Source organism: Zea mays, chromosome 3 (assembly GCF_902167145.1).
Source record: "Zea mays cultivar B73 chromosome 3, Zm-B73-REFERENCE-NAM-5.0, whole genome shotgun sequence".
Classification (NCBI taxonomy): Eukaryota; Viridiplantae; Streptophyta; class Magnoliopsida; order Poales; family Poaceae; genus Zea; species Zea mays.
Window position 1 is genome coordinate 232,533,622 of NC_050098.1, and position 27,532 is coordinate 232,561,153.

A 27,532-nucleotide genomic window follows, 5' to 3' on the forward strand; every position below is an offset into this window, starting at 1 on the left:
AGAATACCCAAGTGAAGCGGGAAAAGTCATCAACAATAACAAGACCATACTTACTTCCCCCTATGCTGAGGTAGGCGACGGGTCCGAAGAGGTCCATATGAAGTAGCTCCAGAGGTCTTGATGTGGTCATCACATTTTGTGATGAGCGCTTCCCACCTGTTTACCTGCTTGACAAGCTGCACAAGGTCTATCTTTTTCGAAAAATACATTGGTTAGACCTAACACATGTTCTCCCTTTAGAAGTTTATGAAGGTTATTCATCCCAACATGTGCTAGACGGCGATGCCACAGCCAGCCCATGCTAGTCTTAGCAATTAAGCATGCATCTAGATCGTCCTCCTCTTTCGAGAAATCAACTAAGTAGAGTTTGTCGTCTAGTACACCCTTAAAAGCTAATGAACCATCACTCCTTCTAAAGACAGACACATCTACATTGGTGAATAAACAATTGTAACCCATATTACATAGTTGACTAACGGACAACAAGTTGTACTCGAGCGATTCAACTAAGAACACATTAGATATGGAATGCTCGGATGAAATAGCTATCTTCCCTAGTCCTTTAACCTTGCCTTGATTCCCATCTCCAAAGATGATCGAATCTTGGGAATCTTTGTTCTTGACGTAGGAGGTGAACATCTTCTTCTCCCCCGTCATATGGTTTGTGCATCCGCTGTCGATAATCCAGCTTGAGCCCCCGGATGCATAAACCTGCAAGGCAATTAGGCTTGGGTTTTAGGTACCCAACTCTTGTTGGGTCCTACAAGGTTAGTTATAATAGCCTTTGGGACCCAAATGCAAGTCTTGTCTCCCTTGCATTTGGACCCCATCTTTCTAGCAACCACTTTTTCATTTTTACATGTAAGTACATACTTAGTGTTGCAAGCATGAAAGATAGTAGTAGGTTTATTATACACTTTCCTAGGAGCATGAGACACAAAATTTCTCCTAGGCCTATCATTAAAATTAGAACATGAAGCAATCATAGCATGTGAGTCAAAAGCATTATAACTCCTATTATAATCAGAATTTCTAGAAAATTTTCTATCATGGTACATGAAAGCATGATTTTTTTGACTACTACTAGCCATAGGGGCCTTCCCTTTCTCCTTGTTGGAAATGGGAGCCCTTTGACTTGTTAAGTTCTTGGCTTCCTTTCGAAAGCCAAGTCCATCCTTAATTGAGGGATGTCTACCAACGGTGTAGGCATCCCTAGCAAATTTTAATTTATCAAAGTCATTTTTGCAAGTCTTATGTTGGGCATTAAGACTTGTCACTTCACCATTAAGTTTTGTAATAGAAGTAAGGTGCTCAACACATGCATCAACATCGAAATCCTTACACCTATTACAAATCACAACGTGCTCTACACAAGAACTAGATTTATTAACTACTTCTAGCTTAGTATTTAAATCATCATTAATACTCTTCAAGCTAGACACAGTTTCATGACAAGTGGATAATTTAGAAGAAAGCATTTCATTCCTTTTAACCTCTAAAGCAAGAGATTTTTGCACACTAATAAACTTGTCATGCTCTTCATATAAAATATCTACTTGCTTCTCTAATAATCTATTCTTTTCATTTAAGGCATCAATCAATTCATTGATTTTATCAACTTTAGTTCTATCTAAACCTTTGAATAAACTTGTGTAATCTACTTCATCATCACTAGAGCATCATCACTTGAAGTAGTATACTTAGGGGTATCTCGAGCGCTTACCTTTTTCTCCTTTGCCATGAGGCAGGTGTGGCGCTCGTTGGGGAAGAGAGATGACTTGTTGAAGGCCGAGGCGGCGAGTCCTTCATCGTCGGAGTCGGACGAAGAGCAATCTGAATCCCACTCTTTGCTTAGGTGCGCCTCGCCCTTCGCCTTCTTGTAGGCCTTCTTCTTCTCCCTCTTCTCGCTCTTTTCTTGTTCCTGGTCATTAGCATTATCGGGACAATTTGCTATGAAATGACCAGTCTTACCACATTTAAAACAAGAGCACTTTCCCTTTGCTTTGCTCTTGTTGGGATGCTCCTTTCGTCCTTTTAGCGTCGTCTTGAAGCGCTTGATGATGAGGGTCATTTCATCTTCATTTAGCCCGGCAGCTTCAACTTGTGCCACCTTGCTAGGTAGCGCCTCCCTGCTGTTGCGTGTTGCCTTGAGTGCAATGGGTTGGGGCTCATAGATGGGCATTGGGTCATTCAATGCATCATCAACGTATCTTGCTTCCTTGATCATCATACGCCCGCTCACAAACTTTCCGAGTATTTCCTCGGGCGTCATCTTTGTGTACCTAGGATTCTCACGGATTGAGTTCACAAGATGAGGGTCAATGACAGTAAAAGACCTGAGCATAAGTCGGACGATGTCGTGGTCCGTCCATCTCGTGCTTCCATAGCTTCTGATCTTGTTGACCAGGGTCTTGAGCCTGTTGTAAGTTTGCGTCGGCTCCTCCCCCCTGATCATCACGAACCTTCCCAGCTCGCCTTCCACCAACTCCATTTTGGTGATCATGGTGGCGTCATTCCCCTCATGTGAAATCTTGAGGGTGTCCCATATTTGCTTGGCGTTGTCCAAGCCGCTCACCTTGTTGTATTCATCCCTGCACAATGATGCTAACAAAACAGTGGTACCTTGTGCATTTTTATGGATTTGTTCGTTAATGAATACAGGGTTGTCCGTACTATCAAATTGCATTCCATTCTCAACTATCTCCCAAATACTAGGATAGAGAGAGAAAAGATGACTACGCATTTTGTGACTCCAAAAAGCGTAGTCCTCTCCATCAAAGTGTGGAGGTTTACCAAGAGGAATAGAAAGCAAATGGGCATTGGAATTATACGGAATACGAGAATAATCAAATAAAAATTTGAGTTAACCGGTTTCTTTTTCTCGTCGTAGTCGTCGTCCCTTGGGGAAGAAGAAGACTCATCGCTGTCGTAGTAGACGATCTTCTTGATGCGCCTCTTCTTCTTCCCGTCCCTCTTCTTATGACTCGAGCCAGAGTCAGTGGGCTTGTCATCCCTTGGCTCGTTGAAGATGGACTCCTTCTCCTTATCGTTGACCACCATCCCCTTTCCCTTAGGATCCATCTCTTCGGGCGATTAGTCCCTTTCGTGAAAAGAACGGCTCTGATACCAATTGAGAGCACCTAGAGGGGGGTGAATAGGTGATCCTGAAAAATTCAACACCTAATAGCCACAAAACTTGGTTAAGTGTTAGAATGATAAAACCAAGTGGCTATAGAGCGAGTTCTTGCGAGTCACAATAATCACACAGAAATGCAATCACAAGAGACACGCGAGTTATCCCGTGGTTCGGCCAAGTAATACTTGCCTACTTCCACGTTGTGGCGTCCCAATGGACGAGGGTTGCACTCAACCCCTTTCAAGTGATCCAATGATCAACTTGAATACCACGGTGTTCTTCTTTCTTATACTTTCTCCCGTTTGTGAGGAATCTCCACAACTTAGAGTCTCTCGCCCTTACAATAAATATCAAAGTGAAATCACTAGAGTAAGGATGGGAAGCAACACACACAAATCCGCAGCAATACGCACACACACAAGCCAAGACTTGAGCTCAAATGAAGCGCAACAAGTTCACCACTAGAACGAAGCTCAAATCACTAACAAAGTCAATCGAGTGCGCGGAGACGGAGTGTGGAAGACTTAGAATGCTCAAAATATGCTTAGGTGACTCCTCCATGCGCATAGGGGTCCCTTTTATAGCCCCAAGGCAGCTAGGAGCCGTTGGAGGCAACTTTGGAAGGCAAATATTGCCTTCTGTCGGGTGGCGCACCAGACAGTCCGGTGCGCCACCGGACAGTCCCTGTAGCTGTCCGGTGCACGATCTCCTTCCTTTTCTGGCGCATCCGACCGTTGCAGATTTGCGGCAGTTGGCGCACCGGACACTGTCTGATGCACACCGGACAGTCCGGTGCCCCCTGCCGACCGTTGGCGCGCCCACGCGTCGCGTGCGGATTGTGCGGCCGACCGTTGGCGCAGTCGACCGTTGGCTCACCGGACAGTCCGGTGCCTCACCGGATGGTCCGGTGAATTATAGTCGTACGTCGTTGAACGTTTCCCGAGAGCGACGACTTCGTCGTGGATGACTCACCGGACAGTCCGGTGCACCACCGAACAGTCTGGTGAATTATAGTCGTACGCCACCGTCGAGTCCCGAGAGTGGCCTGTTCATCGGAGGCTGGCCTGGCGCACCGGACACTGTCCGGTGCACCACCAGATAGTCCGGTGCTTCCAGACCGAGCTGGATTTGGCTGTACACAGCCAACTCCATTCCAAACCAATTTCTCCTGTTTCTAACACTTAGACACAATACATTAGTACTCAAATCAATGTACTAAGTCTAGAAACGTACCTTGTAATATGATTTGCACTTCTTCACTCTTTGGCACAAATTAGCACTTAGAGAAAATGTGTTGGACACTTAATCACCAAAACACTTTGGAAATGGCCCAAGGGCACATTTCCCTTTCAATTAAATATACCAGTTTCCGTCGGTACTTAAAGGATTCAGTTATGCAAACAGAATCTCTAACTTGGATCAAATAAAGTCTACAAGTGGCTATGTGTTCACTTTAACTGGTGAGGCCGTGTCATGGAGATCGTCTAAACAATTAGTGTCGACATGTTCCACCAAGGAGGCTGAATTAGTTGCACTTGATTCAGCAGCATTGGAGGCTGAATGGTTTAGAGACCTATTGTTAGACCTTCCAATGCTAGCAAAGCCGATACCGGCTGTCCTAGTATACTGTGACAACACTTCTGTGTTGCTGAAAGTGAACAGTAGAAAGGACAACAAAAAATCCTCGAGGCATATCAGAAGACGACTTGATTCATATCGTCATGCTAGAGAGACGAGTGTAATAACAGTAGATTACATCAAGTCTGAAAGGAACCTTGCTGATCCTTTCACCAAAGGGCTGGCTCAAAAGCCAATCCAAGCAGCGTGCATGGGAATGGGACTCGTACCCTGTTAGCAGTTTCAACTGCGGATAACTGTCTTGTGTGACCGGAGGTCCCGAGATCTAGGCTCCAGGAAACGAAGCACTGTGGAACCAAGAGCACAAAAGACAAATAGTCTCATTAGCTGTTGTGCTCTGTCTGTATGGCAGGTTGAGCGATATGCTCTTAATGAAGTCAATGCTATAAGTAGGGAAATTGTCCTACAGAATTTCCTTAACGATTTCACTTATATAAGCTGACTGTGGGGTCGCAGTCTAGTGAGCTCATGAATAGATATTGAAGGGCATGACCGTAACGCCCTGCCCCGTAAGAGAAGCAGATAATCTGCCTAGTACTATGTGCCTTTTATGCGAAGATTCTCACACTAGGGTTTGTGGATCAAGGCGTAGTCCTCCGCTTACTCGTGCAGGGTTGGAGTACACTGGGATAGGCTTTGGTTCAAACCTAACTCTTACCTCTGCCGAAAAGTAGTATATAAACAGTACGGGAGCTCAATGACATTGATCAGAAAATAAGAGTGAAAATGGTGGGGATTGCTGTTAATTTGGGGATTTTTCCTTTATTAAAAAAATAATAAGACCAGCCGGACTGGGCCACCTCAAGGCCCAAAAGGCCGAGCAGCCCAGCCGACTGGGGAGGAGCTAGGGCACCTCGGTGCTTCTGCTGGCTTACGGGAGATAGAGAGGAGGTGGCTGGCGGTGGTTGTTGAGAGCAGCAGCGGCGGCGTTCTTCGTACGCCGATTTCTGCGGCTCGATCTCCCGCCCTTCTCGCTAATCCGTTTGCCTCCTCCGTTTCTTGGCTTCTTAAAGGATGGGCAGTCAACCTCTGAGGAGCATGCAGCAAAACACCGGTTCCTGGTTCCTCTCTCCAGTTTTCTGTTCCAATCGCACTGATCCATTCGGTCCTGGCGTTCTTGTGTTTGGTTCGCTGGTGGTGATTGAAAGAAGGTGGAGGTGGTGCTGCTAGTGTGCAGTGCGTTTCTCCTGTGTTCCAGTGCTCCACTTATGCACGTGTGTGGTGCTGTTCGTCTGATTATTGTCCACCGTGGCCTGGTGCTTGGGCTCCCTGCTGCGCGGTGTTCTTCTTCTCGGGCTGGTGCCGTGGACGTCTCCCTCGGCTCCGGCAGCGGCCCTAGTATCTCCGTCAACCTCCCGCCGTGCATTGGCGGCGGAATTGGTTTTCTGGGACAGAACCTTGTGTTCGCTGAGCTGGTCTTCCCATATAGACAATCTACGTGTTGTGAGTTAATCGCTGCATCTCTATATTTATTGAATAATTTTGTGCAATCTGCTAGTATTATATAATTGGGTGTGATTGCACTATTGTGGGTGGATTTGTTTGCTCAATGATAATAGCGGTATAGTGAGACAACGTGACAGTCTAGGTTTTAGTGTGTTGTTAATTTCAGCATCAAGTATTTATTTATGCCTAATCATATCTCTATTTGTTAAGGCTGTTTATCTGTGTTAAATTCTGTTGTTTTATTTATTACACAACTCCTTACTATTAGTATTTATACTTGATTATTAGACTTATTACATCTGATATAAAACCCTGATTTGATAAGATTAGACTGTCACGTTAGTCGAGGATCTCTGATCACCATTTAGCGTTGGAGGGTTGTTTATTACAGCAACCCACTATTTTGAGAGCAATATAAAAAGATAAACAATTATGTTTATGTGTTTAATCTGCCTTCTTCATCTACAAGCCATGTTTAGTTTTGAAATGAACCTGAACAGCTATTTTACATGTTCACATGTCTTAGAATTGCTACTGTTCATTGCTGCTATAATTTCATATGACATTTATTTGAGTTATATGCCTATTTTATTTGGAATTAAAATATTTAATATATTTAAGTATAATAAAAGCATGTCACTTGTTTCTCTAATATTACAACAATTATGTGATGAGTAAGATGAAGGGGTTCATAAGGTTTATGATGTAGAAATTGAAAGATTCCTATTATCACAACGACTTAATCGATTCTATGTCTATATTAATTTTGAACTATTTTTATCTAAACTATTTTCATAAAAACGGACTGAAAAACTATGTGTTTGGGAAAAAAAGGCTGAACTAGGCCGATTTCGCAGAACCGAACGCCGATCCGGCGATTGCGTCCACGATTTCGCAAATAGCCCAAGCCCAACTCAACCCATTCTCTGTTCGTCTTCGTCGATCCGAAACGAAAACCAGTAACCACCCTCCACCACCGCGTGCTCCGTGCTCATTCCCCATCTGCCATCTCGGCTCCTCCCAACCCAAACGACAAAACCCTAGCCTCCTCTTCCGTGTGATGGGATGCCGTCTAAACCCTACCCCCACTCCCTGACCTCCTCTACTTCCTCCGCCGCCGTGGCCCCCGCGACCTGGATGTCCGCATCTGCATGGACGGCGCCCGAGTCCTGATCGCCGCTAGTGCCACCGCCGTCTGCTGCCTCGCCTGCGCTGTCTGGATCTTCCGCTCCTCTTCCTCCTCGTTCCCCGCATCCTCAAATAAGCACCAACCCCCTCCCGCCAACTTCTGCGGCTGCGCTTCCTGCGGCTGCCGTGACGCCAAGTCCGCCAACGGCGAGATGGCCGTGGGCGGGGAGAACAAGAAGAAGGCGCCGGAGCCTGCTCCGCCGGAGGCGCCCTCCATGATGGAGCAGCTCGTGCCCGAGATCACCACCCACGCGCTCAGCTACCTCGACTACACCAGCCTCTGCCGTCTCTCCATGACCAACTCCGCCATGCGCCGCGCAGCCGACGACGATGGCGCCTGGAAGGCACTGTATCACAAGGTGTGCTATTGGGTCTGATGCTCCCACAACCCTCTCTGAACTCTTCTCCTCGACTGGACTACTGTCTGATTGGCAATGTAGTTTATCATACCTGCTTTATTTCCACTGCACGTAATAGGACCATCACTGTCTTGAGGTTTGGGTGTATTACCTCTCTTCTGGTGCATACAATTATATCGTTAGGGTGCTTGCCTCGTGGGACGAAGAGGGTAGGTTAGGGGTTGGGATATGGAACGACCTCACTCGAAAGCTCGTGTTGAATACGATGGAGGGATATGATTTTTTTTTCCTTTGTATGTTTTTTATTTGGAACCCATGCTAATTTCTCTTAGTAACTAACTTTTTTTTTGTAAGACATTGAAAACATCCATGTCTCTCATCAGTCACACGGGATGACCGAACTTGCCATGGCATCTACTCCCATTTCTGAACTGAAGGAACCAAGGTTATTAAAACGACAAAACGTTGAAACACTCATGGATGGAGTTTTGACTTTTAAACGTTTAAACGAGTTTAAACATAGTTTTAAACAATATAGAAAAATATCAATATATCATAATTTCAGACAATAACATGAGGTTAGTAGCTTACCAAACAGAGGCAGAGAGGATGAGAGGAGTCGGCTGCTAGCCACCGGACGTGCGGAGCTGGCTACGGAACGTCCGTAGAGGTGAGGACGCTCAAATGCTGCAGCTGCACGGAGCGAACAGTGTGACTGCACAGTGCAGGGTGCACACAGCACGGAGGGAGAGGGGCGGCGGCGCGGCGCGGACGGCGTCGACTGCGCGGCATAGGGCACACACGGCACGGAGGGAGAGGGAGCAGCTTCAGTTCAGCGGCACACAACACAGAGGGAGATGGAGAGGGCACACATGGTGTGGCGAACGGCAGCAGCAACACCTTGAGATGGCGGCGGCAGAGAGCAAAGAGCAGAGCACATGCCATGCCACTGCTAGCCATCGGGCTTCTAGGAGTAGGGTGAGTGCTGCGGGTACTGGCCTAGCCTGGGCCCAAAAGTAGCTAACGGACTAGGCCCGAAGTAGCTAAAGGTCTAAAACGCATGAAAAACGTTGCGTTTTACAGTTTTGACTTTTGAACGATTAAATGCCTATAAAACGTTGTTTTAGGCCAAATTGTTTAACGTTTCAGAGTTTCAGTTTCTAATTAGCGTTTTAACGTTTACAGATATGTCGTGGTGATGACTTCACCTTGTTTTGTTTCAGTTTCTGGATCCTTCCTGGTGTTTTCATAATCTTCCCATGTTGATAGGCATGTGCTTGCCTATGACAAGCAAGAAAGCTTGTGTTATGCACATGTACGGATGTACCCTTGTTTGCTGGATTTTTTGGTTGCTCACAAATCATAATACTGTTTTTGTTTACCATGCAGTCATTCATTCTGAATGTGCTCACAACTTAACTTATGTGTTAGTTTTCTGTGTTATTCACATGTATGGATGTACCCTTGATTGCCACAAGTTTACATGAGCTTTTAGTTGGATAAGAAGTTATGGATGTAACCTATGGATTTTTTTTCTTTTCTTTCCTCCTTGATGTGACTGTGAAGTTGTGTACTTGGACTGTTTATAACAGCAATTCCTGAGGTTATAGTGAATGATTTGTTTAATAATTTCTGACTTTGCTTTTGCATCCTTGTAATGTTAATCAACTCTTTCAGGATTTTACGGTGGAGCAGGGTACTATAAATCCTCCTAATGGATGGAAGGCATACTATGCGGCTACAAAAGCCATTATTAACCTTAATGCAGAGTTCTACAATATTATCAGGGAAGGGTCCTTACCAGCAATGAGCCGTTTTTGGCTTAATGCGGACTATGTCAAGTGTATTCATGCGACTGGGGAGTTCTGCACTGGGTATGTCTTGACTTCACTGCGATCAATTCAAAGTTCCAATTTTTCTCTGGTTTCTAATCCTTCTGTTTTGCAATATGGTCTATGATTTATTTACAAGCCTGTACACTAAATGATTCCTATGTTGTTGACTTTTAATGCAAGATGTTTATTTGGAAAGGAATAACTAATGCATGTACGCACTTATTTCTTGACTCGTATTTTCCAAGGGGAGTGCATTTAGTGGTGCTTGATCTATTGCTTCGTTAGCATAGATGTTAGGTCTCCTTGCTCTGAGTCTAAGGGTGGCCTGGGATTGCGAAATGGATGGAGTATGCTATAAGGTTATTATCTAATTAATTTTAACTCATTCCATATGTTAGATCGATGTGAAGTAAATTTGTTTGATAATTGATACACTATCATACTTGCTAGAGAGATACTGATAGGAAGCCCTGCTGAGCCTGGTTGTGGGAAATTTTGAGCATTGCACTGGTGGAGAAGCAGAGAAATTTTGAGTCAACACTTGAATTATTTGGTATATACACACATATTAATGCATTACTGTAATTATTAACTTTTTTTCTTGTACAAACTGTAAGCTCTCCTGAAAGTTCTTCAGACATTGCTGATAGTTCTTCAGAAAAAGAACACATACACTATGAATCCTGGTTGCTTAGACACAGCATATAAGACAAGGCTAACATGCACACATGAATTGTTGGTGGAGAAGCAGAGAAGTTTTGAGTCAACACATGTTTTTTTGGTTATATAGACACCAATGCATTACTGTAACTATCTTTTTTTTTTACAAAAGCAAGTTCTTCTGATAGTTTTTTTCAGATAAAATACATATACACATTGGGCCTGACTGGTTTGGTGCTAAGATGAGCCTTGTCTGAGCTAGGACAGGCCTGTTGTGTGCCACATCATTTTGTTTGGCTCACCATATAATTACATACTAGATGAACACATCTGTTGTTTGGTTGCCTGCTTTCTGGTTTGTAGCTGTACCAGTTCGCATGCGCTCACACCCCCCACGAGCCAGGTTTGGAGGAAACATAATCAATCGTTTCCCCACAGCCAGACTCAGCAGGGCTTGCTGCATGCCGGGCCGTGACATGTGTTGTGCAGCGAACCAATCGCTATGGAGCTGCATCTCACTGGCCTGTGCTGGGTGGAAATGGCCAATCAATCACGACCACTATGGATCCTTGCTTAGACATAGCATATAAGACCATGTCTCACATACACGCTATGAATCATGCTTGCGTAGACACAGCATATAAGACCATAGCTGGTGCAGTAGTTTTTAAGGCATCCATACCATAGAATTGTGCCTATATCTATGAGAAATAGGTCATGACTTGTGAAGTGTAGTCTCTGTGTCTCATAATAGAACTTATAGGTCTGGGCACAAGAATTAAGGAGAAAAGAAAAGGTATGATGCACAGAAATTAAGTTGAGAGATAGAGAGAATTAGAGATAAGATGTATTGGGAAAAGATAGAGGTGTATTGAGAAAAGAGAAACGTGCATTGGAAAGTGAGAAGCTCAGGTGTTTTGGGACAAGTTTTGAATCCTATAAGGTCTTATATCATGGGAAGGATGGAATATTTATTTTTATAATTTAATAGACAGTCACATTTATGCATAGGTATGCCAGTTTCTGTCATTCTATTATTATTATCCTTATATGTAGAGTTTCTTCATATTTAAGTTTTGCTCTTTCCTTTGTGCTTGTCCTTCTAGTAGCTGCAATTTGTTGAGATCTTGCAACTACGTTAAGATTGGTTTTTTTTACATTAGTGGTAGTTTCTAGTTTTATCTTTTATGTGCACACATATGTTCGGAAAGTCACTAGATGCTACATGGACAGCTGAGGCCTAGTTTGGGTACAATCCACATGTATTGAGATGGATTGGGGTGTAACTTAAACTAATTTACACCCCAACACACGTGGATTGAGATCAATACTAGAGTACCAAAACAAAGCTTGAAGGGTATCTACCACCTCGTCCCTTATGTGGGTTAGGCAGATTGCCTTTAAAAACACTGCACACATGTGCCTTGGTTATTCCTTCCCCCCACCCCCCATCATGTGGGTCCGTCAGCAATGGGTCTGTCCTTTTTTTTCACACATGTGCTTTCCATCTTATAAAGTACATATTCGAATAATGTTTGTACTTGTGAACATAAATAAAGATGTGCTGATTGAAATATCCGTTTATTCTGTGGGGGAACTAAACTCTGTATGCTTCGGCAGTATCGGGGTCCATTGGTTGCTGTCTTGTAGTAGTCTGTAATTGACAATATGTCGTTAACCATCTAACCATAACATAATTAGTATAGAACACCTTCAGTATTGTTATGTCGTATTTAAAGTGTAAAATTGCTTTTTTTTTATTCCCCTTAGCAGTAGCCAGTAGGAGTATTATTATTTTCTAATCGAACTGTTGAAAGAAGTGTTATCTAATCTAACAGGCCTTATTACTCCATTATTTGCGTTCTTTATCAGATACAACGCAGTGATGGAGAGTTGGGGCATGCTGTTGAACTGGGGCCAAGACGGAGGAGGGGGGCAGGGCATTGCCTTGCAGATAAGGGACGTCCGTGTGCGTGTGCTCGGTGAGGTGGCATGGGTGAACATGAAGGCGAACGTGCTGTTCCATGTGACCAACGTCTACGAGCTCTGTAACGGCAGGTGGTATATGGTCCATCACCACAGCTCGCTCATGGCTGACCCTCCTCCGCACAATATGTTTGCTTGATGTGCTATTCTTGAGCGGAGATTAGATTATCGGACGAAGATTTCCTACCTCCTCCCCACAACCCTTTTATTCGTTGTGGATCTGCTGTTTGTTGGTATTGCTCTGGATCTCCGTTCCGCAGTTTTGTACAGATGTGTTTTAGGTGGTAAGGCTTATTATAAATTGGTGGCGCCCTGGTTGCCGCGGCTGACTTGATTTATCTGGCCTGCTTCCAGACGGTGCGAGTTGATGAGTAAAATCCTCATCTTCTAGAACGGTCGAAGCTCAATGGTGTTTGTTCTACTGACTGGACTGAGTCATGGTCTGGTAGCTGATGATGATTCCGAATCTATGGCATTCATACTATACTCTAGTTGAGGTGCTAATTGTAATTGTCGCTAGGGAAACGCGTCTTCTGGTGCTTGAACAGACTAGATCGAGTCCGTTTCTTACGTTTGAGTTGTAGCACAGCACAAGAGCAAACTATTTCACAGATGGTTTTTATCCATGTCAGTGGAACCCGAATAATAATAATAATACAGACATCTTACCAAAAAAAAAGAGGGCTAGTCCTCTGCAACCATCGCACAAGTGTTATAAAAACAAAACAATGGGACGCGTGCCTCAATACATAGCCCTTAGTAGTATCAAACAAAGGTGGACATACTATATTAATTACGTATTAATATAATACTACTACACCGTGGTATACTCCCGTCTCGTCGTGGGACATGCGCATGACGATATACATGCACATCCATTCGTTATTATTGTTTGTTCATTCATTCGTGCATCCGAGCTTCGAGTGGCCCGACGACAGATCCGATGGGGATCAGGCGTCGTCCTTGTCGGCGAAGATGTCGAGGAGGGCGAGGGCCTCGGTGACGGAGAGCTCGAGCCGGAACTTGGGCCCGTCGTAGTGGTGCAGGATGGGGCGGAAGGCGTCCTCCTCCAGCGGGTCGTAGATCTTCCGCGTTGCCACCCGCACCTGCAGCACATCACATCGCAAGCACCATGCGTCAATAACGAGGAAATGCAGCAGCTACAGCATCTAGATGGTCGCACTTGGAGCCTGCGACCAGATCCTCTGCCGACTGACCAAGCAACCTACACTACAGTAGCTAGCTAGGACGAAAGCTACGAGCCAACCAAGCTGCTGACCTGACGCGGTCCCGCCGTATAGGGTAGGGCGGGCGGTCACTTTTTCGCAACCAAAACCTACCTCCGCTGACCAAATCTTTTTGCGATTCCACACGCCATCGCAGCACGTGATGTGATTGATAGCCTTTCGTCTGTCGGTGATACATGTACATGTACTGTTTGGTGGTGTTGAACACAATTGAAACAAGCGTACAAGTCACGCTTCGCTAGTGTGGCGTGTGGTACGTTGAGCTGATCGATCACCCGCCGCCGCCGCCGCCGCCATGGCTGCTAGACTAGAGTACTAGACTGTGGATCGAAGCAGACAGTACAGTAGGGTACCTGCGCAGGAAAGCGCGACTCGCCGGGGCACTTCTTGTCCTCCCACGCCGTCGGGTCGATGTTGGTCCCGCCGAAGCTCGCGGCCTGGCGATCGGAGGATCGGAACCGGGTCCTCGTGAATACAGCGAACGAAGAAGAAGCAAGGACAGCGAACGAAGAAGAAGCAAGGAAAGGGAACCACGAACTGGCTAGTGGCTACTGTGCTGTGCTGTGCTGTACTGTACCTCGAAGATGCCGTGGAGCTGGTGCGTGGAGTAGTTGTAGAGGAAGAGGGGCAGTCCCGGGCGGATAGCACGCACAGAGTCCCTGTACCTGGACGGCAGCCCTGCATCAATTGAATTCCAATCCATTCCACCCATCAAACAATCAGTATGCTGCTGCTGCTGGTGGTGTTCATCATCGTACCCGCCGAAGATAATAATATAATATCGCTCACCGAACAGCTCCCTCCTGAGGTTCTCGTCCATAGTGTCGTTGTTGCAGACGAAGATGTACCCGCCGATGGCCTGGCCCCGCGGCAGCGCCTCCGACGCCGGCAGCGTCTTGAACCGCTGCTTGTCCGTGGCCGCCGCCGCGCCCTCGCTCTTGGCGTGCTTCTTCCTGCCGTACTCCCCGGCGCCGCCCTTCTTGTTGCCGCCGCCGGCGTGGCTGTTGTTGTTGTTGTTGTTGTTGCTCGCCGCCCTCCCGGCGGACTTGTTGAAGTAGCTCTTCACCTCCACGCCGTTGCTGTTGTTGTTGGTATTACCGCCGCCGTTGTAGCCGTAGCTCCCCATCTTGTCGAACGCCAGCATGTCGGCGTTGTTGTTGTTGTTCTTGGCGTAGCTGCTGCCGTTGCCCATGAAGCTGCTGCTGCTGGTGTTGTACACGGTCTTGTTGTCGGTGTTGGGGAGGTTGTTGTTGTTGTAGCGGTCGGCCTTGTTGGTGCCGCCGCCTCCGGCGCCGCCGCCGAAGGCCAGCTTCCCGGAGCCGATGAGGCCGGGCCCTCCGTCGTTGAGCTTGAGCCCGACGACGGCGTTGCTCTTGGCGGCGGCGTCGGCGGGCGACGCGGAGGCGGCGAAGAGGACGTCGTTGCTGTTGTTGCGCCGGCCGGCGGGGGACCAGATGGAGTCGCCGAGGGAGAGGCCCGAGAAGGCGGCCGTCTGCAGGCGCAGCTGGTCGCTGAACTGGTAGAACTCGCGGTCGTAGCCTTCCATGGCCGTGTTTTGCTTTTTGCCGGGGCGGGGGCGGAGGCGGGGGGAGGGAGACGCGAAGCAGTGCAGACGCAGACGCAGACGCAGAGCAGTGGAAAAGGAGGAGCAGAGCTTGAGGTGCCGTGCGCCGCGTGGGCCGAGTGCCGAGGGGGAGGTTTTATCACCGCTTCCTTCAATTCAGTTGGTGGTGCGTCTCGTTCCCGTCCCGCCAGTGGTGATTGTGACTAGCGCCGACTCGACTGGGCCGGGTGCGTTCGGCGTCAGTTGGCATGGCACGGAGGCCGTAGACGTGGCCCCCGGTGCCGGGAGCGGGAGGGAAGCTTCGGGGAAGGTCGCGCAACCGCGTCGCGGCCGTGGCAACGAGACGTGGATGTCCCGGCACGCGGGGCACCCCCTGCCCAGTCTACGCCTTCGTTGCTAAGGTTTGCCGTTGTAGCAATAATAATCAGTCCTTTTTTTTTTACACCTGTTGCCCCAACTCTACGACAGGACGGTGTACTCCAGCTTTTCAAACACGCTTGCAGAGTTTAAAATTGATGTCACAAATAAGTGTGGCTGTAGCACCATCGCACTGTCTGTAATCGATTTATTATTCCTTATTTCTAAAATACAATTTCTGTAGAGGTGCACCTGTTGGGAGGGAGAACTTTGGCACTGTTTGTTTCGGCTTCTGGCAGCTTCTAGCCACCAAAAGCTGTTGCGGGCTGCCAAACGCTCAGTTTTTAGCCAACTTCTATAAAATTCGTTAGAGCAAAAATTATCCAAAATCAACATAAACACATAATCGATTGAGTCGTCGTAATAGTAGGAATCCATCACTTTATAGATCCTGAGCCCTATGAACAATTTTATCTTTTTCCACACGTAATCGTAATGATACTCAAATTCTCCTCACAGCCAGATTCTCTCCACAGCCAGATTTTAAGAAAAGCTGATCAGAAAAAAGCCGAACCAAACAAGCCATTTGTCTGCTTTTTGTGGGGTGGGGGAGGGGCGAGTGTGAACCCTTGCGCCTTTGAATCGGCAACAAGTAGAGTTTCTAGAACGACGGCATTGGTCTTGTGATCTATTGCCACGTCGCAACCAAAAGGCTCTATTTTACAACTTTTTATTAAAAAGAAAGAAAAAACTGGCTCCAGAAGTACTCGTGCTAGTGGCTAGTGGGTACTGTAGTCAGCGCCAAGCGGGGAGCATCCGTCTCAATCAGCGCGTCCAGACTGGATCCATGGCCCGTGAGATGAGCCGCTCACTGCTGCACGTCTGCATCCCTCTAATGACCCCGTGTGTGGCTTATATTACTGGCTCCTTAATGAATTGGATTGGACATCGCCGCTTAACAACCGACAGCTGTTGTGCACCTTCTACTTTCTTGATGGTATACTACTGATTTCTACCACTGCTCCATAGACTACGGTACGCGTACTGCTTGATGCTAACGTGGACCAGTAATTCACGATTTGCCAATAGCCAATACAATTAATAAATGATGACATCCTATTTCATTCACACACGGATGTAACAAGTGTCGCAGAGACACGACACTGACACCTCCAGGTTTAGGCCTTGTTCGTTTACGTCGGATTGCACCCGGAATCGTTCCAGCTAATCAAAGTTTATATAAATTAGAGAAGCAATCCGGCTAGTAATCGTTCCGACCCACCAATCCGACACAAACGAACAAGGCCTTAGGGTTCTCCAAGCCCCATTTCCTATCACTGACTGATGGGATGATTCGGAAGCGAAAGGTACCCTTTTTGTGCCCAGAAATATCTCAATGCATCCAGCGCTAACGCTATTTACTATTACTCGTTGTTTTTTTTTAAAAAAAAATTGACCAATCGTATTATTCAAAAAATAATGAATTATCATTTTTTGTGATTTATTTTATCACTTAAGATAGTGTGTGCTTACTTAAAATTTTACGTTTTTTGAATAAATATTTTTGAATAATACGAGTGTTCAATGTTTTTAAAAACATTTAACATTGTAAGGGTTTAAGTGTTAAATTTGACCTACGGTTGGATCACGTTCTATTTGATCAAATGATTTGCTTGCACGCTTACACAGAAGGATTGCTTGCATATAAGTCGTTGCCTCACTTTAGTACCACAACACAGAGCCTTAAGTAATAGCAAAATATATGCTTTTCTTCTACATTATTTTAATTAATTAAAAATTAAACACCGCATTTTATTATAAATAAAAATTCGATCCATGTACATAATTCATAAAAAACCTAATAAATATTACATAACCTATAAACGACAAACACAAAAAACATATTTCATAAAAACATAAGTAAAGATTACATAATCTCGAAAGCTAAAAAAACCACAAAGACTACATATCCAGAACGGGTGCGTGCACCTCGTCTAGTGCTCTGCAAACCGCATTCACCTGGCTTTTTTATTCGTTGGGGTTGGCCAGTGGCGACTGCGCCAGCAAGCAAGCAAGCAGCTTCGCTTTTTATCCGCACCGGCCATGGCCAACGCGACAAGGCCGACCACGACGTCCGTCTCCTTTTGTGTGGCTTGTGGGTAGCCAGTTAGCCACTAGCCAGACAGCCCCGGCTGCCCTTCGGTCGTCACTCGTCAGGCACACGGAGCCGTGACGGAAGACAACCGAGCGTGGCGACGTCGCATCGCATGGGACTGACGGACGGACCCGATCGACGGGGCGGGGCCTCCCTCGCTTCCTGGCCGGCGCGCCGCGGCACGGAAGGGAACGTGCCCGTGCCAGTGCCCACCGGAGAGCATGGCTGGTCTGGGGGCGAGGCTTTTGTCTCGTGGTAGTTGCGTGTTGGTAGACAGAGACGGGCAGACGGCATGGGCACCGTCATTTGGCACGACGCTTGGACCCACCGTCCTATGCATGCAGCATGCGGCGCGATGGTCCAGTCCAGTCCAGTCTCAATAATTTTTCGTGTGTCAAAGGCCGACGAAGATTAGAGGATTCTAGCTGCAAATCTGCAAGAGATAAAGAAAAAGGTGGGAGAAGCCATTTCAATTTTGACAAAGTTTGGCCTCTGTTTCGGCTTGAGTGCTCGGCCAAATGTTGCATCGTGGGCGCGCCTCGCGTGCGCCGTAGGCCTTTCTGGCCCAGTATCCTATGTTCCTTACCTCCATGGGCCGTGGCCTATGTTGCTACCTCTACGGTGCTTGGGCCCTAGCGTCACGATAGGCTCGTGCCAAGTTTGGGCCCTCGTCGTGAAGAAAGGTCCTTTTCTTTTTTGTTTTCTCAAAAAAAAAAAAGTGCGTAGACAATCATAAAAATGCCAAACTACTTTTGTTGCGTCACTCTAAACTAGATCTACACAGTAGATACATAATGCTATATGCTTTAGCGTAACCTAATTGGTGTAGTCGCATATCTAGGTGTTCTTGATAAATTATTATATGATGCTTTTATTTAATTCGACGTTGAATATGCATGGCTAGGTTTTTTCTTTAAATTGTGACTAGATGTTTATGTTAGCGTCAATATGTGTTGTTATTGTGGTACTTGTTTCACACGCTTGGCTAAGTAAAAGTGTTATTACCTGGCTCCGTTTAGGTTGCTCCAGTCGGCTAGCTAGTGGCCAGATGCAGCCGGCGAGTACACAAGGCCGGCCGGCTGGCCAAGCCCGGTCACGCACACTGCACGCTCGCCATTCTGTAAAGTCCAGTTGGCGTCGGGGATGAAGTTTTCTCTTACCAATTAAGCATGCATGTGCTCCCCCACCTCTCTCTCTCTCCAACACCAAGCGCAGCTGCTTCAAGAGCTCGAGAGCTGTGATGATCATAAACAAGAGAGAAGAGAAGATAGCCGATCAGCTAGCCCTCCGGCGTACGGTACGAGCAAGATGGGGTTTTTTTTTAGACGAACATGTACGGTACGACTACGAGCGGCGACGTGTCGTCCCCTGCTTTTGACTAATAAACTAATCTTGTTATGGGTACCAGGAGGTCTAGATACGCAGATGATGTTGGGATTCTCAGTCGTTGCGTCCGTCGTACTCGACACAGCACTGCATATGCACACACTTTTACGTACATGGGATACGTGCATTCAATATTTGTTCGGTTGGTTTCAAGGAACCAGCAGTCGGTCGATCTGCATGATCGTTGTGTGGCTGGCGGCCGGCCGCATTGCGGTTTTAATTTGTAGGCAGACGATGCAAATTACGTACGACGATGCCTAGCTGCCTAGCTAGCTCCAACTATTGTTGCTTACATCACACTTTTTTTTTGTTTAGCCCACTTTGCATTGTCAACACTGCAAATATGATTACTGGATGCAATGGGTAAATAACCATCGATTATTACTATTCCATACACATATCACAGCACCCACGAAAAAAAATTAACAGTTAGGTAATACAAATCCACTGGTGGGTATGGATTTATCCTTATACCTATACCATACTCACGTGGTGTGAATCACCTCACCCGTGCCCACAAAGATTAAACATCTATCAAGTATATCCATCTAAATACTATTACAAAAATTCTAGCATCATTTAATCATCCATTCAACAACACCATATATAATTGGATATATTAGCAACATTAGGATAGTACCACGTAACACATTACTTGTTCTATTACACGATCATCAAATAGTTGTTAAGTCTTCTACGACATTATCACCCAACCAAAAGGTTGTTAAAAGTCAAAAAGAGATGGATGACTAAAGCCTAAGTTCATGCTTTTTTGGGCTAAGTTTATACTGCGTATTTTATACCCACGGGTTAACAAGTATGGCTCATGATGGAACATTCTAATACCTATTTACCCATTATGTGAAGGTTTTTGCCAAATAAACGACTCATGGGTAGAATATTTAGCACATATACATACCATAATAGAATAAATACCCATCAAGTATCGGGTAGCGGCAACCCAGTACCATCTCTAATGATTACCCAATATTGTACTTGTTGGGTAGTACTGATCCTACCTAGCAAGTAGTTTTGAATCATCTTTCATCTGTAGTGCACCACCTCCAATATATATAGTTTATACCACCGGCAACCAGAAAATTGTTAGTTGTTATAAGTCTCATCAGGACTTGTTCAACAATAGGGAGTCAGCTAGCTCTTGCGTCTCCACTGCATAAGGGCCTATGTTATCTCTTCTCTATAAGCAATGGAGTAATTTATAAGGCTATCTACATCACTCTTATTACCTATCCCACCTCTTATTTCAAACTCCTCTTTTGTTAGATGTGTGCCCATGATGCTTGGAGTTGGTTAGCTCGCTCAAAACCTAGCAACGATACGACCATCTATGGGTGCAAAACACACATTTTCATCCACGTTTTGAGTACAAGTACAAAAGGATTGGCATGGGGATGGTGGTGTGTACTCTAGAACCCTTGTATGTTAGTCAACCCATCCTCAACAACCAAGGTAATGTTAAATTCCCACAATCCAATCACTGGGATCTAGGAGATCAAGCCCATTAACGGAAGTTGTCTTTTTGTTATATTTTTTGTTGTTATATTTTTTGTGATGTGGATAAACACAGAGCTAGGTACAATAGTTGTCTACAACCCATTTCACATAGCTCCAGCTCCTGATTCTAAGCGAGGATCCAGAGCTATGTCAAACGAGTATTTTTTTGAACTGATTCTCGTGTGGAGCAAAAAGATTGAAAGTCGTTTTTGTGAAGAAAGGTGGATCCAAAAAATTGCTCCACCCTCCCTCAAAAGAACTCCTCAACCAACAAAATATACACCTCGGGTTGGGTGCAACCCTTGTCCATTGGGACACCACAACGTGGAGTAGGCAAACAATTTAGGCTTGACCGAACCACGGGAAAAATCATTGTGTCTTGTGTGCTTATTTGCTTGTGATTTTTTATCTTCTTCCTAAATCTCTCAAATTCACTTGTAATATTGCTCTTAACCTATTCTATATCTTGGAAGAGCAATCAAGTGAAGAGAACTTGCTTACTTCTTCTCTCTACTCAAACTTGGTTTAGTTTGCACTAACTCTCACTTTTAGACCAAGTTTTTGTTTTAGTTCTGTTTTTGCAGGATCAGCTATTCAACCCCTTCTAGGCGCTCTTAATAACGAGGAGTAAAATCACAATAAATTGCATGGTATTTTGTCGTTTTGCATAAGATTTAACATTGTCAAATGCATGTAACGACGCAGGGGAATGACAGAGCTTCATTTTAAACAAAGGGGTATAATCACAAAGTTGAAAATAGAGGAGTAAAATCACAATTGTAAGGCTAGAGAAGAGTATAATCACAAATGGCTCTAAGGACAAAGGCATCATGCCCCAGAATAGAGAAATGGCCCTCCACCTAATGCTGAGCAATAGCTCTTCAATCATTTACACTCAAGTCTACGCAATGTTGTTGAACACACATTTGGTGTATGGAAGATAAAACTGAGAGTTCTTCTAAAGATGCCAACTTATCCTTTTGACAAATGAAAGGGAATTAGGCTTACACCTAGTCCCTAATTAATTTTGGTGGTTGAATTGCCCAACACAAACAATTGGACTAACTAGTTTGCTCTAGTGTATAAGTTATACAGGTGCTAAAGGTTCACACTTAGCCAATAAAAAGACCAAAAGTTGGGTTCAACAAAAGAGCAAAGGGCCAACCGAAGGCACCTCTGGTCTGGCGCACCGGACTGTCCGGTGTGCCACCGGACAGTGTCCGGTGCACCACCGGACATGTCCGGTGCACCAGAGGACTCCAACTCAAACTCGCCACCTTAGAGAATTTCCAGGGGCACTCGCGCTATAATTCACCGGACTGTCCGGTGTACACCGAACAGTGTCCGGTGCGCCAAGGAGGAGCGGCCTCAGGAACTCGCCAGCTTCGGGAATCTCCAACGGCTAGTCCACTATAATTCACCGGACATGTCCGGTGCAACTCCAGAGCAACGGCTATCTCCGCGCCAACGGCTACCTGCGGCGCATTAACAGCGCGCGCAGAAGTCAGGCGTGCCCATACTGGCACACCGGACAGTAAACAGTGCATGTCCGGTGTGCACCGGACATCCAGGCGGGCCCACAAGTCAGAAGCTTCAACGGTCAGAATCCAACGGAACTGGTGACGTGGCGGGGGCACCGGACATGTCCGGTGTGCACCGGACTGTCCGGTGCGCCATCGAACAGACAGCCTCTCAACGGCCACTTTTGGTGGTTGAGGCTATAAATACCCCAACCACCCCACCATTCATTGCATCCAAGTTTTCCACTTCTCAACCACTTACAAGAGCTAGGCATTCAATTCTAGACACACCAAAAGAGATCAAATCCTCTCCCAACTCCACAAAAGCATTAGTGACTAGTGAGAGTGATTTGTCGTGTTCTTTTGAGCTCTTGCGCTTGGATTGCTTCTTTTCTTTCTCACTTGTTCTTGAGATCATAACTCCATTGTAATCAAGGCAAGAGGCACCAATTGTGTGGTGGCCCTTGCGGGGAAGTTTTGTTCCCGGCTTTGATTTGAGAAGAGAAGCTCACTCGGTCCGAGGGACCGTTTGAGAGAGGGAAGGGTTGAAAGAGACCCGGCCTTTGTGGCCTCTTCAACGGGGAGTAGGTTTGAGAGAACCGAACCTCGGTAAAATAAATCTCCGTGTCTCACTTGCTTATTCTCTTGGGATTTGTTTTTCACCCTCTCTCGCGGACTCGTTTCTTTATTACTAACGCTAACCCGGCTTGTAGTTGTGTTTATATTTGTAAATTTCAGTTTCGCCCTATTCACCCCCCCTCTAGGCGACTTTCAATTGGTATCAGAGCCCGGTGCTTCATTAGAGCCTAACCGCTCGAAGTGATGTCGGGAGATCACGCCAAGAAGGAGATAGAGACCGGCGAAAAGCCCACTACAAGCCACGGGAGCACTTCATCGGAAGAATCCCGCACCAAGAGGAGGGAGAAGAAGAAGAGCTCCTCCAACAAAGGAAAGGAGAAGAAATCTTCTTCTCACCACAAAGAGAAGAAGGAAAAATCTTCTTCCCACAAGCCGCATCGGAGTGGGGACAAGCAAAAGAGGATGAGGAAAGTGGTCTACTACGAGACCGACACTTCATCAACATCGACCTCCGACTCCGATGCGCCCTCCGTAACTTCTAAACGCCAAGAGCGTAAGAAGTTTAGTAAGATCCCCCTACACTATTCTCGCATTTCTAAACATGCACCTCTACTTTCCGTCCCATTAGGCAAACCACCAACTTTTGATGGTGAAGATTATGCTAGGTGGAGTGATTTAATGCGATTTCATCTAACCTCACTCCACAAAAGTATATGGGATGTTGTTGAGTTTGGTGCACAGGTACCATCGGTAGGGGATAAAGACTATGATGAGGATGAGGTGGCCCAAATCGAGCACTTCAACTCTCAAGCAACAACAATACTCCTCGCCTCACTAAGTAGAGAGGAGTATAACAAAGTACAAGGGTTGAAGAGTGCCAAGGAGGTTTGGGATGTGCTCAAAACCGCGCACGAGGGAGATGAGCTCACCAAGATCACTAAGCGGGAAACGATCGAGGGGGAGCTCGGTCGGTTCCGGCTTCGCAAAGGGGAGGAGCCACAACACATGTACAACCGGCTCAAGACCTTGGTGAACCAAGTGCGCAACCTCGGGAGCGTAAAGTGGGATGACCATGAAGTGGTTAAGGTTATTCTAAGATCTCTCATTTTCCTTAACCCTACTCAAGTTCAATTAATTCGTGGTAATCCAAGATATACTAAAATGACCCCCGAGGAAGTTATCGGGCATTTTGTAAGTTTTGAGTGCATGATCGAAGGCTCGAGGAAGATCAACGAGCTTGATGATCCATCTACATCCGAAGCTCAACCCGTCGCATTCAAGGCGACGGAAGAAAAGAAGGAGGAGTCTACACCAAGTAGACAACCAATCGACGCCTCCAAGCTTGACAATGAGGAGATGGCGCTCGTCATCAAGAGCTTCCGCCAAATCCTCAAACAAAGGAGGGGGAAAGACTACAAGTCCCGCTCCAAGAAGGTTTGCTATAAATGTGGTAAGCCCGGTCATTTTATTGCTAAATGTCCTATATCAAGTGATAGTGACCGAGGCGACGACAAGAAGGGGAGGAGAAAGGAGAAGAAGAGGTACTACAAAAAGAAGGGCGGTGATGCCCATGTTTGTCGGGAGTGGGACTCCGACGAAAGCTCTAGCGACTCCTCCGACGACGAGGACGTCGCCAACATCGCCGTCACCAAGGGCCTTCTCTTCCCCAACATCGGCCACAAGTGCCTTATGGCCAAGGACGGCAAAAAGAAGGTAAAATCAAGATCCTCCACCAAATATGAAACCTCTAGTGATGAGGATGATGCTAAAAGTGAGGAGGATAACTTGCGCACCCTTTTTGCTAACCTAAACATGCAACAAAAAGAAAAACTTAATGAATTGATTAGTGCCATTCATGAAAAGGATGATCTCTTGGATACTCAAGAGGACTTCCTTATTAAAGAAAATAAGAAGCATGTTAAGGTTAAAAATGCTTATGCTCTAGAAGTAGAAAAATGTGAAAAATTATCTAGTGAGCTAAGCACTTGCCGTGAGATGATTGACAACCTTAGAAATGAAAATGCTAGTTTAAATGCTAAGGTTGATTCACATGTTTGCATTGTTTCAACTTCCAATCCTAGAGATAATAATGATGATTTGCTTGCTAGGATTGAAGAATTGAACATTTCTCTTGCTAGCCTTAGAGTAGAGAATGAAAATTTAATTGCTAAGGTTAAAGATTTTGATGTTTGCAAAGTTACAATTTCTGATCTTAGAGATAAAAATGATATTCTTCATGCTAAGATTGTTGAACTTAATTCCTGCAAACCATCTACATCTACCATTGAGCATGTCACTATTTGTACTAGATGTAGAGATGTTGATGTTAATGCTATTCATGATCATATGGCTTTAATTAAACAACAAAATGATCATATAGCAAAACTAGATGCTAAAATTGCCGAGCACAACTTAGAAAATGAAAAATTTAAATTTGCTAGAAGTATGCTCTATAATGGGAGACGCCCTGGCATCAAGGATGGCATTGGCTTCCTAAGGGGAGACAATGTCAAACTTAATGCCCCTCCTAAAAGATTGTCTAACTTTGTTAAGGGCAAGGCTCCCATGCCTCAGGATAACGAGGGTTACATTTTATACCCTGTTGGTTATCCCGAGGACAAAATTATGAAAATTTATTCTAGGAAGTCTCACTCTGGTTCTAACCATGCTTTTATGTATAAGAGTGAGACATCTAGCTCTAGGCAACCAACCCGTGCTAAGTTGCCTAAGAAGAAAATTCCTAATGCATCAAATGAACATAGCATTTCATTTAAAAATTTTGATGCATCTTATGTGTTGACTAACAAATCCGGCAAAGTAGTTGCCAAATATGTTGGGGGCAAGCACAAGGGGTCAAAGACTTGTGTTTGGGTACCCAAAGTTCTTGTGTCTAATGCCAAAGGACCCAAAACCATTTGGGTACCTAAAGTCAAGAACTAAACTTGTTTTGTAGGTTTATGCATCCGGGGGCTCAAGTTGGATCATCGACAGCGGGTGCACGAACCACATGACAGGGGAGAAGAAGATGTTCTCCTCCTACGAGAAAAACCAAGATCCCCAACGAGCTATCACATTCGGGGATGGAAATCAAGGTTTGGTCAAAGGTCTTGGTAAAATAGCTATATCTCCTGACCATTCTATTTCAAATGTTTTTCTTGTAGATTCTTTAGATTACAATTTGCTTTCTGTATCTCAATTATGCAAAATGGGCTACAATTGTCTCTTTACTGATGTAGGTGTCACTGTCTTTAGAAGAAGTGATGATTCAATAGCATTTAAGGGTGTGTTAGAGGGTCAGCTATACTTAGTAGATTTTGATAGAGCTGAACTCGACACATGCTTAATTGCTAAGACTAACATGGGCTGGCTCTGGCATCGCCGACTAGCACATGTTGGGATGAAGAATCTTCACAAGCTTCTAAAGGGAGAACACATTTTAGGACTAACAAATGTTCATTTTGAGAAAGACAGGGTTTGTAGCGCATGCCAAGCAGGAAAGCAAGTAGGAACCCATCATCCACACAAGAACATCATGACGACCGACAGGCCGCTTGAGCTACTCCACATGGATCTATTCGGCTCGATTACTTACATAAGCATCGGCGGGAGTAAGTATTGTCTTGTAATAGTGGATGATTATTCTCGCTTCACTTGGGTATTCTTTTTGCAGGAAAAATCTCAAACCCAAGAGACCTTAAAGGGGTTCTTGAGACGGGCTCAAAATGAGTTCGGCTTAAGGATCAAGAAAATAAGAAGCGACAACGGGACGGAGTTCAAGAACTCTCAAATTGAAGGCTTCCTTGAGGAGGAGGGCATCAAGCATGAGTTCTCTTCTCCCTACACGCCACAACAAAATGGTGTAGTGGAGAGGAAGAATCGAACTCTATTGGACATGGCAAGGACCATGCTTGATGAGTACAAGACTTCGGATCGGTTTTGGGCGGAGGCGGTCAACACCGCTTGCTACGCCATCAACCGGTTGTATCTACACCGAATCCTCAAGAAGACATCATATGAACTCCTAACCGGTAAAAAGCCCAACATTTCATATTTTAGAGTTTTTGGTAGCAAATGCTTTATTCTTGTTAAAAGAGGTAGAAAATCTAAATTTGCTCCTAAGACTGTAGAAGGCTTTTTACTAGGATATGATTCAAACACAAGGGCATATAGAGTCTTTAACAAGTCCTCAGGACTAGTTGAAGTTTCATGTGACGTTGTGTTTGATGAGACTAACGACTCTCAAGTAGAGCAAGTTGATCTTGATGAGATAGGTATTGAAGAGGCTCTGTGCATCACGCTAAGGAACATGTCCATTGGGGATGTGTGTCCTAAGGAATCCGAAGATCCTCCAAATGCACAAGATCAACCGTCCTCCTCCATGCAAGCATCTCCACCAACTCAAAATGAGGAAGAGGCTCAAGTTGATGAAGAAGAAGATCAATCAAATGAGCCACCTCAAGATGACGGCATAGATCAAGGGGGAGATACAAATGATCAAGAAAAGGAGGATGAGCAAGAACCAAGACCGCCACACCCAAGAGTCCACCAAGCAATCCAACGAGATCACCCCGTCGACACCATCCTCGGCGACATTCATAAGGGGGTAACCACTCGATCTTGTGTTGCACATTTTTGTGAACATTACTCGTTTGTTTCCTCTATTGAGCCACACAGGGTAGAGGAAGCACTTCAAGATTCGGATTGGGTGGTGGCGATGCAAGAGGAGCTCAACAACTTCACTAGGAATGAGGTATGGCATTTAGTTCCACGTCCTAACCAAAATGTTGTAGGAACCAAATGGGTCTTCCGCAACAAGCAAGACGAGCATGGTGTGGTGACAAGGAACAAAGCTCGACTTGTGGCCAAGGGATATTCCCAAGTCGAAGGTTTGGATTTCGGTGAAACCTATGCACCTGTAGCTAGGCTTGAGTCAATTCGCATATTATTGGCCTATGCTACTT

The 27,532-nt window shown here is 45.5% G+C and overlaps 2 protein-coding genes across 2 annotated transcripts; one reads left to right on the forward strand and one right to left on the reverse strand.

The window, feature by feature from the left end:
* Positions 1-7,160: 7,160 nt before the first annotated feature.
* On the forward strand, positions 7,161-12,712 carry LOC100192671 (F-box protein SKIP8). The gene is made up of 3 exons (NM_001137879.2): positions 7,161-7,767; positions 9,445-9,641; positions 12,135-12,712. The coding sequence occupies exons 1-3, from the start codon at positions 7,372-7,374 to the stop codon at positions 12,385-12,387; spliced, it is 846 nt and encodes a 281-aa protein (NP_001131351.2). The 5' UTR covers positions 7,161-7,371; the 3' UTR covers positions 12,388-12,712.
* A 129-nt stretch (positions 12,713-12,841) lies between these two features.
* On the reverse strand, positions 12,842-15,153 carry LOC100191256 (DCD (Development and Cell Death) domain protein). The gene is made up of 4 exons (NM_001136690.1): positions 14,285-15,153; positions 14,073-14,173; positions 13,849-13,932; positions 12,842-13,354 (listed from the first exon to the last, which is right to left on the reverse strand). The coding sequence occupies exons 1-4, from the start codon at positions 15,039-15,041 to the stop codon at positions 13,199-13,201; spliced, it is 1,098 nt and encodes a 365-aa protein (NP_001130162.1). The 5' UTR covers positions 15,042-15,153; the 3' UTR covers positions 12,842-13,198.
* Positions 15,154-27,532: the final 12,379 nt, after the last annotated feature.